General features: G+C 39.3%; 1 protein-coding gene across 4 annotated transcripts in view; it reads left to right on the top strand.

Moving 5' to 3' along the window:
- Positions 1-974: 974 nt before the first annotated feature.
- Positions 975-14,959, top strand: part of TLK2 (tousled like kinase 2) — a 40,548-nt gene continuing 26,563 nt past the window's right edge. For 3 of the 4 annotated variants that reach the window (XM_085309956.1, XM_085309955.1, XM_085309953.1), the window contains exons 1-6: positions 975-998; positions 1,395-1,480; positions 3,360-3,425; positions 10,258-10,329; positions 12,854-12,923; positions 14,010-14,053. In XM_085309956.1, the coding sequence (XP_085166082.1) occupies positions 1,400-1,480; positions 3,360-3,425; positions 10,258-10,329; positions 12,854-12,923; positions 14,010-14,053 (333 nt within the window). In that variant the 5' untranslated portion in view covers positions 975-998; positions 1,395-1,399. The remainder of the gene's footprint in view (positions 999-1,394; positions 1,481-3,359; positions 3,426-10,257; positions 10,330-12,853; positions 12,924-14,009; positions 14,054-14,959) is intronic. The other variant, XM_085309954.1, reaches the window with a different exon arrangement.

The raw sequence follows: 14,959 nt of genomic DNA, 5'->3' as shown, positions 1-14,959 counted from the left end.
GGACAGCTTCCAGCAGTGCCCGGGCTGGAGGCATTCCCCAGGCCCTGGGAGGCAGATGGGGCCTGCAGCGGCGGAAAACGCTCCGGAACTTGTAGCCGTCCCCTCCCCAGGGCCGCATCCTCGCTTGGGGGGCTGATTCCCTGCTGGATGGGCACCGTGCGGCCCCGGATGGCGGGGGGGCAACGCTCAGGCTACTTCAGTATCTTAATGTTGGTGGCCTGTCATTTTCCTCGGTGCACAGATTTCCTGTTTTGAAAACTAGGCTGCCAGCTTTGGTAGGGTTTTTATGCAAATAGCGAAAATTGGGTTCCCTCATACCCGCATATGGTATCCCATTAGTTTTTAAGGCTTGTTACCAATTTGGGAGACTGTGTATAAACACCTCCAGATTGCTTCACTTAGCCCCCCGTAACTTAGATCTGCAGCGTTTGGAGGAAACAGCAGTGACAAAATGGACAGTTAATAAAAGGAACAATTGTATAGTGCCTGGTCTAGAGGGCACTTGCTGCCCTTCAAGAACTTTCTTCATCGCATATGCTCTTTATACAGCAAATCTTTATCTTCTATCTCTTTTCTCTACCTCAGTCYGGGAAATGAAACTGGAACAGACATTTCTGGAAACGATGAACTTGATTGGTGCAGTTGGGAAGATGTGATTCACATAATGAACATTGAAATTTGTCCCATTTTTTTCACTGTTCAATATTTGAATTTTACATTCCATGATTTTAACCTGTCTATACAACAATGCATTTTTTTAAAAACCCTTCAGGTAATGGCATCCCTTGTGTTGGATTGCCGGCTAYCCAGGTACATCCAGATGTACCTGTTACTCTGAAGGTATCTGGTACTTTACTCTGTAAAGTAAGAGCTTTAAACAAGTGTTATTTTCTTCTTACAATCCCTTTCCATGCTTGGAAGAAACAAGGCTGTTATCAGTAAAATGTGGAGTTTGGAGAGATGTAGTGTTTCAGGAACCGGCCAAAAATAAATTTTTGGTGAGGAATGTTGCTTTTTTCTCCTAGTCATGCAACACAGATGAAAAGCTCTGAAGCTTTTAGTCATAACACACTGCTCCCATGTTTTCCTTTAAATAAAGCATCCAGTGGGAGAACATGACATAATTGATTTCTTGGATTAAGAGATCTTGAAATGGCTGGTAATGCAGAAGGAAGATGAAACTCTCCAGCAGGGTTATAGTTTAAATACAGTAATATGGCGGCAAAGTCCTGTTGTTATTGCGTGGTAATCTTGTGCTTCCCATACAAGAAAACTCTCTGTATATGGTTATACTGCAGAATAGAGGCTTTTGAATATCATCAGTGGCACAAAATGTTAAATATATCTCTCCGTTCCTTGCGTTGCATAATCTTAGTGTTGTTCTCCCATAGCAGCAGAAATGATGGAAGAATTGCATAGCCTGGACCCACGAAGGCAGGAATTGTTGGAGGCCAGGTTCACTGGAGTTGGTGTTGCTAAGGTGAGTACAAGTACCTTTGGTAGCAAGCATGACTCCTTACCCATCCTGCACAGCATTTTTTTTTTGCCTTTTTTACATTGGTAGTTTTGCTTTGCTAGCAGAATGTTTTGTTTTGATAGTTGTGTTTTGACTGCTGATTTGCTTGAAGCGTGTTTTAGGGGAATGAAAATGGGATCTCTATAAGCAGACATTCTGCCATACAGAAGATTTGGGGTTGTAGTTAAGTTCTCGAGAGTTGCTTCATCTTCAGGTAGCTTATACACAAAAAAGAAAAAAAAAATAAAAAAAGGAAAAGGGGGAAAAAAAGACATCTTTGGAAGTCGGAAGCTCTTCTGTCTCTTACTTTCTCAAAGTACACATTTGAGAACTGAATTTGGCTGCTTGTTGGATACAGTTTCAAGTTTATTGTGTTCAGTATAACATGTAACCAGGGTGGTTAATACATTCAATAATTTGTTCATCTAGTTCTTCTGTGTGGGTACCCTGTGCTAAACTTGTGTGCTCAGTTATACAGAACACACACAAAAAACTGTTTGAAGGTAAGCTTTCATATTTCTGTGATCTGAACCTGCTAGTAAAATCCCATCTTTGTTCTCAAGTACAACTTTGTAACTGTTCGGTAGCTGCCTTTCTTGAGTAAGGCACTCAATGATAACATTGTGTGGTTGCTTGAAACGCTGGCATTAAGCTGTTAGTTCTCCAGATGTTGTTGGTAGTGTTAACTGATAGGCGCTTTGAACAATGAAATGGTGGCAGGACTCATCTTAAACTAAATCAGTGATAATTCAGTTTACTTTCAATTAAAGTATTGAGTTTTGGACAACATCAAGGTAGATGGTAAAAGAGCATATCATTGCTACATGTTTTTCAGACACCTTTTAGAATTATTTTGGGAATAAAATTCGTAGATGTTGTACTTCTTAAAAGAAAAATCTGAAGTTAATTAGACCAAACTTGAAAGGTGGTTTACTTCCAGTTCACGCTTTTCTTTCTGGTCTGTGCTTCAGTCAGGACTCAACCACTATTAAGTCTCAGAAGGGAACATGAATAGGTAAAAATGTTCGGCTCTAAGGCAGTGTAATAAGGATGATTAACACCAAAAGTTTTTAAGGATAACTACTAAAGATAGTTACTGAAGAGTGTGGTGGTTGTTTTTTTTCCCTGAAGACCTCTTCAATCTTAGGGCTTTTGCTAGTATAAAAACTTATGCTAGTATAAGGTAGTAATGTCACTTTTTGAGACACATTTTGTGTAACACTACAACATTTTATATACTTTCTCGTCTGTTTTTGCATCTTTGCCCCTACGTGCATGACTTTCACGTCTTTATACCAGTATAGGTAAAGCCAAACAACTTTCTAGAATAGGCAAGACTTAAAAACTTAGAAACTATCACTGCCTTAAACCAGTGCCAACATACTCAATGCTTATGAAGAACTTCAGGAACTATTCCTTTTAAAGGAATAAATTTTGAAAGATGTAGAAAAGCAAGACTTAATTATGTGTTTGTGTTTGGAGTAGAAAGAACATGTGTTCTTTCTCCATACAGGTGAATACTAAAAACTCCTTTGTTATTAAAGCATGTACAAATAATTAAAAAAAAAAAAAAAAAAAAAGATGGCCTCATTTCTTGGAGGCTGCACTTTGAGCAAAGCTCCTGTATTTTTACCTGTTGTATACAGTATAGTATATTACTTTGTGTTAATCAGTAAACTGTTAAAGTGCATTGCACTTATTTCAAACAATATATATGTATTTACTTGCGTACTTGCTAACGTGCAGTAGATCAGCCAACCATTTGTATGAATTAGCATGACTCTACTATGTTGCAGCAAATCTTGGTTGCAGTATTAATCTCAGATACTACGTTCCCTCCCAGGTTGGTGCTTCAAATTCCCTCCCTACCCCCCCAAGTCTCCGTCCGTCATGCTCCGCACTGGCATTGGTAGGTCATTGTCTTAAAGGGAATATATTGGGAAAGCTGTGATACGGTTTATGTGATTCTACTGAGATTTTTAGCTCTCTGCAATTAAGTGTTTAAGGAAAGCTACATAAAGTAAGTTAGTGCCATCTAGTGGGACTGGGACTGGCACGTCCTCCTGGAATAGAAGGTATTCTGTTGCTGTTTATTGCATAAAAGGAAGAAATGTCATCTTAGATGCTCTCCTATTGGGTGAATACCGCAGGCAGCTGTAACTCGGAGCTTCCTGCCTTCTACTGACTTAGTGTATCACTTAGTGTATTTGGTTAAGGTTTCTTTAATGTTTAAAAATACAGGGTGTATTTTGGGCCCGTGTAAAAACTAATGTACTAGTTTACATCCTTAATATAACTGCAGCATTTAAAGCCCATTCCCCCTCACCATATTTGCAAGAATATTTATATATGTTTCTAAGAACAAATAATGGTGAGCTGATCAAGAATAAATTCTTTGGTTGAAAACTAGAAGAAGGCTTCTAACCATCAAATTTATAGGCCCTGAAAGAGCCTGCCGGTAGCAGTAATAGAAGGAGAGAAGTCTTAAACAGTTTTGGAAGTAGTTGTATGGTGTCATCAGTGGTAGCAGGAGGCACAACCCAATGACCGAGGACATTTGCCATCCCAAATGCCTCAATTCTGTTGCAAGTCTGTGGTGAATTTTCTTTCGTAGTGTTTGGAAAATATATTTCTCTGGAAGCTTGAAGTTAATACATGAAATCAAATTTACAAGCAAGAAATGTTTCTAGGCAGCTTATACTCATGAGGTTCCCAGGTCTCTAAACAGCTTCCAAAAGTCAGTGATGCTTTAGATGCCTGTTCTCGCCATTCAAGTGCCATTTTTCACCAAATTCACAAAGCAAGTCCTTGAATTAACGCATGACCATCTGACATCAACTAGTGTTCTTGTTTATTTAGCTCCCATTTATGTTTACTTATTAGGTGAAATCTGAGCATATTCACTTGAGACATTATTCTGACTAGTCATCTCAGATTTCTTCTTTGGATCAGTAGGTACAGAAGACAAAATGTAGTTTGTGTTTCTCTTGATAACATTGTTTAGTTTTGTCTATTCTCATCTTTTGCCTCCCTGCCTCCTGCCTGGGCTCTAGGTTTAAGATACCAGGCTGGCTAACTCCAAAGGATTCATGTCATTTCTAGAGACTCTTACTGGAAAAGAATGGGAATAGATAACTGTGATGGTTGAATTTACGTATTTGCGTACAGTGTGCCTCAGGCTTAATGAGAGTGGATCATAACTGCTTCATATGCATCTTCTGCAAGTTTGCTTTTAGAAGGTCTTCAGACTAAGTTGAGTACCTCAGTTTCTTTATATAGCTAAACTAAGAAGGCTGAAGTATTTCTAGAGACGGGCAACTTCTGTCTGACTGTAAGAATCTTGCAGATCAAGTTGACTGTGCTGGAATTGAAGAAGTATTGGTCTAAGAGGCAGTTACGCTTTCCCTGACTCCCTCTGTGAGGTATCATAAAAGGGAAATGAAAATAACTTGAGAGGTGTCATTTATGTTGCAGGACATCTGCCTCCAAAAATTGAATGCCTCATAAAGAGGATCGCTTACTTTTGTTACTTTGTTTTTTAACCTTCTAGGTTCTCTGTCACTGTAGAGTCTTTATAAGTAAGTCAGTTCAGTAATTGCTAGTTGTGTAGTCTACTTTTCAACATCTTAGCAGTCAAGTTACCAGATCAAGTATCCATATATGGGAATAGTCATGTCTTCCTTGGAGGGAAGCAGTGCTGCACAGTGATGTTCCTGAACAGGTGTTGCATGCCACCAGAAGAACTAGTTAGTAAGAGTTCAGAAACTTAGCAATGAATTTTATCAGCTACCAAAGAAAGCACCAGGACACTCCTTTTCTTTATGCCAGATACTTGAAATTTGTTTGGATGCTTCCTGGAACAACAATATTTATTTCAAATGTGTTCTCTGGCTAATAGAACCCCAAAGTAGTTGTCAGATTTCAGTTCTGTTTCAACAACTGAGTTGATGTTTAGGGTAAGTTGCATGAAACTTCTGCTTGATTTGCCATCAGTAAAATAAAGATACCATCCAGAGAGGAGAGCTCTGGAGGCATAATGGAAGCCGTGTGACTCGTGTTGCAAACCTACTTACCCATCAGACATAGTGGAAGTTACCTGTGAATATTTGGTAGTAGTTTAACTTCTCAGGGCAAAAGACAAACYTGCAACATGAGTGAGAATTAGTTGTCGTTATTAGCCGTAATGTTAGTTAGTACTGAGCCTTTTTAAAAGCCCAGAAGCTGAATATAACTGTCAAATTTTGAGATACTTGAAATAAAAGTATCTTAATTAGAGCTTGCTTATACAGGAGCACATATGCTAGTGTAAGTGGAACATCTTTTTGTCTTGGTGTAAGCCTGTGTGAAGCCAGCCCTAACTTGACGTGCAATTAAAGGATTGACTTTTTCTCTTTGAACCTCATGATTTGCTACAAAATTGACAAAAGTTCAGGTCACTTTGGCTTGAGGTGGTAAAGTATGTGTCTACCGTTGAGTTAGCAAGAGAATTTTGCAAAGCATTTTCTTATAAATCCACTTTTGTGATTCTAGTTAGGCAGCTTGAATTCCTAGAATTCTCTTTCAGTATGGGGAATAGTCTCACCACTTTCAATAAGACAATATGTAGCATCTTAAGTTTTTGGCTAGTTTATTGTGGTCTCAATGGTCAAGAACTACATGTACTGAGTCAAGGACTGAGTCAGACTAACATTATGGAGGATCAGATGGGAGTTATTACCGGGTTAAGTGCTTTTATCGATATTTTAGCCACTCTTCCTTGTGTGTGGTGCTTTCCATGGCTTTTGCAAAGAGAAATGACTATCCAGCTTGTGCAAGCAAATGTGACTAAATTCTTGCCTTTGAGTTAGTCTTAGCAGTATCTACCATTCTTGCATCAGCTTTCAGCAAGGAGGTTTTGTTGTGCAAGGTAGACCACTGACTTGGAAGCGGCAGTTGATCAGATGAATCACAAGGAAAAAGTATATGTCAGCTTCTCTCAAAGAAATTCCTTGGGGAGGCAGAAATGTGTGCTGTTCTTATGCTTCCATTTGGTAAACTCTGAAGAAACTATGGGCTTATTTCAGGTGACCCATATATTGCAAATTTTGTGCTGGACCCCATCAAGACTTTTCTTGATAGGGTATACTGAGTGAGTGGATTGGGAGTGCTGTCAGAGTAGTGCAGTATCATCCCAAAGTAGTCTKTGCTAGCAGAGCCACATGCCGATGCAGGTGACTTCTTCAGGAGCAAAATTGATGAGCTCTTCTTGGAGCATGAGCTAATTGCGTGATTGTTATTCCCCGCTACTACTTCCCAAGCAATAGTCTCAAGCTGGTATTCTTTGACAGTCCTTACTTGCTTTTTTTTGAAATTCAGGTTCATTCTTTTAATTCTTCGTGTGTTATGACCACTTAAAATGGTGTGCTAAATTAAGTACTGGACATTCATCCTTATGTCTGTTGCTGAGTTAAATATAAACAGTCAAGAGTGATAAAACACAAATCAGAGGTGGGGGGTTATATACACCTGCACAAATATGCACATAGTTGAGGAGGGGACTTTCAGATGTATAGTTTCTCCTATACCCTTTGTCTAAACCTGTTGCTAGCAGTTCATCTACGATGTTATGTGTGAAGCTGTAAACACCTGGCTGGGTGATCAGGAGAACTTAATGTTCTTTATATTACATAACTACATGAGACGAGGTACAGCTGAGGACTGGTCTGTGCTCCTTAAACCTCCTAGGTATCGCACCTTTATTGCTTAGATTTCAGCATGTTCTAATGAACAACTTGCGCTTGGATGGTAGACATACCTCAAAATGATACTTTTTTGCTAGCTTTTTTTTGATGTGAACAAGGTCCTTCAACTCCTTGCCTGTAAAATAGGTCTAATACTTTATTGTAATACTTCAGTTTACAGTAAAGGTCCCCTTGAGGGTAATCGAGGGAAAGGAAAACTCACCTTGGTGGGAATGGATCAAAACTGGTCCGCAAAGTATTAACCTTGCGTTTGTTCACAGTATCATGGCATGTGTTTATCTACAGTGAATTTGCTAGATTTGTAGGCAACTGACAAGCTGTTCTTCTCTTTCTGATTCCATAACTAAGTCGTTAATTCCTTCTCACCCATTCTACTACTGCCTTGAGGTCAATTTAATACTTTTCTTAGTTTTGTTTGTAGAAGAAGCTTTAAACTGAAGTGAAAACAGTGTATTTACTCTTTGTGAATCTGTGATCGGAACTGAATTGCTCTTTTGCAGCTGCAAAAAAATTAATCTGATACAAATTCCTCTCTAGCTGTAAATTTCCCGYGTGAAATATTTAGTGCAGGTGGTTATGGTACTGGAAATAAGACCAAGGTTGTGAATTTTGTTGTGCATTTTCCTAGAACTTTACATTCTAATGCAGATTGAGTGGATTTTTAGCATTGCAGAGGATAAAACTGTATTTCTGAAGAAATCTTAGGGTCTTTTTTAACTACAGGTGGCCTCGCCAACTTATTTCTCCAGGCTGTCCTGGAATGTAGGACAATTGGGTGAAATATGGGCCTTTATTAAGCCACTGTAATATCCTTTCAACCGCAGTGTTCCTGAAAAGCTCCAATGTGGCATTTTGGAAGCAGCTGTTCCTGTCGCTTGCTATCCTTGTGCAAAATGGAGGCGGTGAGATTGTAACAAATGTGGAGACAACTTTCGCTTTCATCTTTATCATGACAGAGCCCCAAGCTGTCCGGAGGGGGCCAACGAGTGCTCCGTTGTTGAGATGCTCCTACAGCTAAGAAAGCTTTCACACATGCACTGGAGATTAATGTCTTGAACATGCTGCTGAGGTTTGAGCTCTCGGGAGGAAATGAAGGATTTTAGAGGACAGCATTTGGGTGGTTTATAAACAAGCTTTTTACATGGGTGAAAAGCTTAACCTTCTGTCACCACTTGACATAAAATCTGTTAGGTTTATTATCAATGAGGCCTTCATCTGGCTGTAGTTAAGGTTCATGTTGACACTTTTGCTGTGTTAAGTCCTGCTGGCCAAGCAATAAATCTCTTACATTAAAAAAAGAAGGAAAAAAAAGTTGGACCTATAATATTTGTCAAACTTCATCATTTTTCTTTTTTTAAGACAACTAGATTTTAAGCAGTTATGTTGATAAGGGAAGAGTGGGTAAAGCATCTTTCTAATCCTTGAGCTATTTCTGTGATGAGTTGAAAGGGTAAGAGGTATGGCCTAAAGAATAACATCTGCAAATTTTAAGTAATTTAGGATTCCCTTTTAAAAATAAATGTTTAGCTTCTTGAGCTGCTGAACTGATTGGGGTGGGGGGGAGATTGGTTGGTTTGGTTCTTTTTATTTGTTTGTTTTCTTGAAGTGATTAAGCCTCTGTTTAGGAGAAACGAATTTGGTACTTAGCACTAAAAGTGCAAAACAGGCAGTATGAGCTAAAGCTTTGCATTTTGTGAACAGTTGCTTTGAACTGGGGTGAGGGTAGCAATAGCTAGGTTGTGTCATGAGTTTAATTTGATGGTGATGGTTGCCTTAAATAGGGAAAGGAGAACTGCTACCCTCAAAACTAATCAACTGTGGGATTTTTCTGTGGTGTTTAGGCTTGTCCCCCACCTACCCACCCATAAGTCTTCCATTCAAGTGCACAATGAGAAATAACTTAGCACTGAGGAAAGATTTGTGGGTGGGAAGTGGTTACTGCAAAAATAAGAATGCTAAAATAGAATAAATCTTTGGAAGAAGATGCTCACAAGTTATTAATGGAGAGGTGGCTTTATCATGTCGTTCTTCCTGTTAATACATTCAATCAATACTTGTAAATCGTGTTTTTGTATTTTTGTCAAATTAGTCTAGATTGCCTGAGTTAGGTCTGTGGGAGGAGATTTTGTGTCAGAGCACTAGGCTAACACAGTGACTTTGCATGATTCACTCCTTTTCTTTTAAAAGAACAGATTTGAAATAGATTTGAAGAAATAACTTATAAAAATACTTTGATGCTTAAAAATGGAGATGTGTACCTGGTAGAGCGTRCAAAGATGAAGCTAGGCCTTTCTAGGTAACCAGATACTGTTTCTGTAAATCTATTCTAGTCTCTTCATTTTGCACTTTAGCTTGTTAGGAGCAACTGCTGTAGTGGTAGGTCAGTCATGGATGCATAAGATAGCCTAGTGAGRGAGATTCTGTCTTGTGTTAACAGTAGTAAAGCTGTCACCCATAACAACTGTCACTTGTTCRTTTTCCTTGTGCTAAAAAATGCATTAAAAAAAGAAAATCGGTTGTACTGCCAGCACCTGGTAGCAGTAATAGCTGCCTTGCCAGATGGAAGATGCCTCTAAATTCTTAGCCCAGGGTCAAGCAGATGGTTGCCTGAAGAGCTGAACTTTGAACTGCTACCCACCAAATCAGAAGTTTTCTTCTCAAGCTGACTGTCTTAATTCTTTATGAATGTTGTCTTTGCTTTTGGGGTGTATGGTTAAATATGACAGATGGCATCTGAACTGGTACTGAAATATCATTGTGAAGACTGGATCAGTATATTGGGAAAAGACTGTCCAACTGGCAGCTCAACTTTTGTCTTGCTCCAAATGATTTCTGAAGTTTTTTTTTAGTTCCCCATTGTGTGTCTCGGCATTTGACCCATGCTGCTGCTGTATCTGCATGATAGAGCAGTGTAGCTAGCCCAGAGATGCAGTGTTGTATAGGACACTTCTGCCTTGCATGGAAGTAGTTTCTAACAATTTCTGCTTGTTTTTTCACTAGGGTCCATTAAATAGTGAGTCTTCCAACCAGAGCTTGTGCAGCGTGGGTTCTCTGAGTGATAAAGAATTGGAGGTAAGCAGGCACAAATCCTTAATTGTAATTGGGTTTAAATTAGGCATGATTAAACTCACAAAGTTTAGAAAGAACTGTGTGAGAGTGGGTGATACAATTTGGTAAGGGCATGAAAGAGCGTAATGGAAGAATCCAGTCTTCATCTAAATCCTACACCCTTCAGAGCATACTGCAAGAACATCGTTCCTGAAGCTTCCTGCTGTAACAGATGGATATTACCCAAGCCCAAAAACATAGCATTCATGCAGCTCGGCTTCTGAAAATGTTTTCTGCTGCACTGTGATTTATTTGYTGGTTTTGGATACAGTTTTGGCCAGATAAAAAGCCAGAGAGCCTTAATGGAAAAGTTTGCCTTACTATCAAATATGTGAATTTGCAGAATCTGTACAAAGCTGAGCACTCTTATAAACTGCTTTGTGGAAGTGTGGGGAGGTGAAAATTGATGCTTTGTCCCTGTTTAATCTCACAGCCTTAGGATTAACTATTTAAAAACACKTACTAAAGCAGCAACATGAATTGCAGAGTTGCATTTTGCTTTAAAAATCTCTGTTAATGAAGCAACACCTGAAACTTAAATGCTTTTTCGTGCTAAAGAACTTTCTACCCATTATCAGGTAAGTTTTGGATCATACCTCCCTGTAATGCATGGCAGTAGTGATATGAGATGTGTGGTGAAATTTAGTTCTTCAAGAACGTGATAGTTTGTACTCTATTGCTAGTAGTGGAAGACTGAGTGTTAAGTCCTGATTTACTTATTTTTTTATCATCTTCTGTGAAGTGATTTAAATTAACCAAGCTGACTTAATTAAATCTACCATTCCTTGCTTTTCAATCCATGGCAGAGATCTTGTATACAATTTTGTTGTGCAAGTATGTGAATAGAAAAGCAACTTAAACTGAATCTTACTTAAATGCTTGCAATTCCATTGAAGCCATAATGGAGGCAGTGGTGTTACTGTCGCTCCAACGTTGTTYGTGAGTTGTTTTTTAGTAAGGATTGGGAAGACTGTTTCACTGACTTTGGCACATACAGCAACTGTACCAGTCAGTCTGTAGATAGTTATGGAGTTCTCAGTCTCTTCATTCTAGAAAGTACTTTGTGGACACAATAGCTGCCTTTGTCTCAACATCCCCCTCCATCCTTTTACCAAAATAATATCAGTGATTGCCCAACTGGTAACATGGGGCTGAAGGCATCCAGCATCCCCTGGGGACGCAGCCAGGTTTAGATTTTGGCTGTGGCAGCTTTGTCCTTTTTATCCTATTAAAGGAGGTAGATTGATTTCTGTGCTTACTGTGCRCTAGTCTTTTGGCAGAGATCTTTGAACAGGGTACTTTGGACTTTGGTTTCTAAAGAGCATGAAACTTAGGTTTACCACAGACTTTCTGGCCATGGCTTTCCCTCCCCCCATGTTGTGTTTTGCACACTGTGGTTTTCTTCCTGCCCCTGGGCTACAGTTTAGTGGTGTCTGAAGCGATTTTAAAGCATATAGCTTGGAAACTATTGGGGCTCCTTTGGAATAAAAGATGTTTTAAAAATGATGGTGATGATGGAAATGACAAGATACCTTTCCTTCTTTCCAGCAACCTCAGTTAGCTGTTTTTGATGTAGTGCTTCCTAATGCTTACAGCAGGCTAGGTCACATAAGKGACCCTGGTGTCAGGGAAAGCACCATGCAAGGGCCTGCTGCACTCTCACATATGTAGACTTACTAGCCTTGTACAGACAGATAGGCCTGCCACTTTTGGAGACATCMGCTTCCCACCTGTGCTCTGATTCTGCATGTGCATAAATATATTGCTGTTTGGTGGTAGGCTGCTCCTCAGATCTCTGGTTGCTCACAGAAGCAGCAGATGCAGCCAGCCCTTGACTTTCTTGAGAGCAGATGAAAAACAGACTGAAGTCCAAGTGAATTACTCAGTCTGTGGTGGCTTTCTTCTGGCTGCCATCTTTACTGGGAGTCTCTGCCCTTTCTTTGTGTAAGGTTGCAGRTGTGCGCCAGTGGACAGGACAGTTCTTGTAACCGCCTGCAAAGGGCTTTAGGAGAGAGCAGAGCTGCAGGCAAGATGAATTGTCCTGATAGACTGCGAGTAGCTAGTGGACTGCAAGTTTGAATGTCTCTGCTCARATATGAAGACATTCTCCTGTCATTTGGGCCTGTTCTCAGCCACCTTTGTACCGGTACTGTGACCACCCTGAAAGAGCCTATGCAGTTTTCGTAAGTGTTTGCACTTGCTCTGCTAACCATGTGAGGTAACTGGGCTATGGAGGCTGGCTTGCAGCATTTGAAATAGGAAGAAAATAATCTCRTTGCTAACCTTGTTCTCTCCTTTCTGCAGTGCATAGATCTGAAGGTAGAAGCTATTTGAGAGCTATTGTTTCTTTAAGTAYCAGCAGTAGAAACAAATGCACGAGAGAAATGAAATGGCCACCGGGGATATGGAGTAGATTATTGTGTTTTGGTATTTTCTTTAAATCTTGGAATAACTGCAGAAATGTTAATTTTGAAGTATTSTTTAACAGACTCCTGAGAAAAAACAGAATGACCAGCGGAATAGAAAAAGGAAAGCAGATGCATATGAAACCAGTCAAGGTAATCCATTCTCCTGACCCTGCTGCAGGATTTCTGAACGGTCGGTAATTTGTACACGTTTTGCACAGTCAGTGTCCTAGGAAACTAATGGCTCTTCTCAAGGGCGTGTCAGGCAGCTTGTTATAAACTACTCCATGATGGTGGAGTTCTCTTCTGGGAGCCTTGTTATCCTCATTGGCAGGAAAACACTTGTCTTCAGCTTATTTGCACAAACTATTGCATTTTTATGGGACAGACTGCCCAAAGGTTTAATGTGGCTTCTCTGAAGTGCTGTTTTGGTCCCATGTCACTAGATATACRGCAGCCAGACTTCAAAATACAGGCTGTACTGTCTCTTTCTTGCTTTTTGAGACTTACGTCTTCCTTGTTAGAGTGGATTCTCACCATTACAAATAGTTAGAGAACAAACTGTACTCAAGCGTAAAGCGGGCAGTGCTGTCTTAATGTACTAAGAAAAGCTCATAGTGTTTTGGTCTTTTTGGTCTTTTAATTCAAGTTCAGATTCTCTAGCAAAGGGGCATAGGAACAGATTTTTTTTATTTTATTTTTTTTTATTCTTCTGCAAGAAAATGATAAGGATTGTGTTTGCAGTGCTGCTTTTACGACAATAATATAATAAGGGGGAAAAGGCTAAGTTTTAATGAGCTGGTATTAAGCCGCTGCTATTATCTAACTGTTAAAGGAAGGCTTGTGAGAGATCTACCATGCAGTAATTTACGTAAAGGCAAATGAGTAAAAGTACCCTTTGCTCTGTCTTTAACTTGAAGGAAATTCTGGAGAACCTATGCAATGTTCTGTGACACCAGGTGGTTTTTTTTAAGTACTTAAAAGTACTTTAAGCATTAARTTTTTGTGACTGCAAATGCTGTTTGATGGGATTGAGTTATTTAAACCATCAACTGTAAAGCCACCAAACTACAGCACAAGAGGTCTCACCTTGGGGCAGTCTTCCACTGAGCAGAACAGATGTTACAACAGATTTTGCAGCTTTATATGTGGAAAAGAGTGATTTTTTTCGTAATGGCATCGTGATTTCTGCACTTAAAAATACAGTGTTTTATTTTATTCCTTGTTTTTCCTTTTTAGGAAAAGGCACTCCTAGAGGACATAAAATTAGTGATTATTTTGAGGTAAGTGCCTCATTTTTCTGAAAAATCTRTTTTAATCCATATATACAAAATCTTTCTGTGGGTGGAAGTTTAATGTAACTTACATTGTTTATCCATCATGTTAAGTCAGAGCCTCAGGCCAGAAGTTGACCGTGATAACCTGTATATCTGAATTTGCTTAGGTAGAGAATCTGGGATTTTTGGAAGTTGGTTTCAAAATCAACTTTTTTTTTTAAAAAAAACCTCCAACAGTTGATCTACCATTTTTATAAAAGAGTACAGATTAGATTTGAGGTTGATTTCCATTGGAGCCTAGATCTCAGATGAGGATATTTTGTGCAGACCTATTTTGATAAAGATCCAATRTTACAACAGAATGTACCTACAAAGTCCTGTTGATTTGAATTAGAAGTTGTTTAAAGAATTCTYTGTATAGAGGTAGCTTGCTATGAGAGGCTGACACCACACTTGAAATGCAGACCCCAGAACAGTGGTGGACACTCTAAAGATCAGTATTATTTTATTGTATGTATAATCTCTGAAGTCCTTTTCTAAAATCTGCACAAACTAGAGCTCCGTCTTCAGTTTTTGGTAAATGCGATGTACTGTGCAGGAGCATAGGCATTTCCTTACCAATTAGAACAGTAGTCCAGCTGCCTATGTATCCCATCTTTGATGGTGACTAGTACAGAGGCTTCAATGGAAGGTGTACACCTCTTCCCAGTCCATGGCAAATAATTAAATATATCCGTGCGCAGTGGATGGGCTTCCTAATTCTCTACAGTTGGTGATTTGGTTTGTCTCCAAGCATGTGTTTGGTCTTAAAATGAAAAATGTACTTAATGCAAATGTGAATGTTTAGCTATCTGAAGTACCTACTTTTCTGTTGTGGTGATCACCATTGCTCATCAGTGCTTTTTTTTTTTT

The sequence above is a fragment of the Rhea americana genome, unplaced genomic scaffold (assembly GCF_003343005.1).
Source record: "Rhea americana isolate MKP2758 unplaced genomic scaffold, rheAme1 scaffold_308, whole genome shotgun sequence".
NCBI classification, from domain to species: domain Eukaryota; kingdom Metazoa; phylum Chordata; class Aves; order Rheiformes; family Rheidae; genus Rhea; species Rhea americana.
This window is presented reverse-complemented; position numbering and strand designations above follow the sequence as displayed.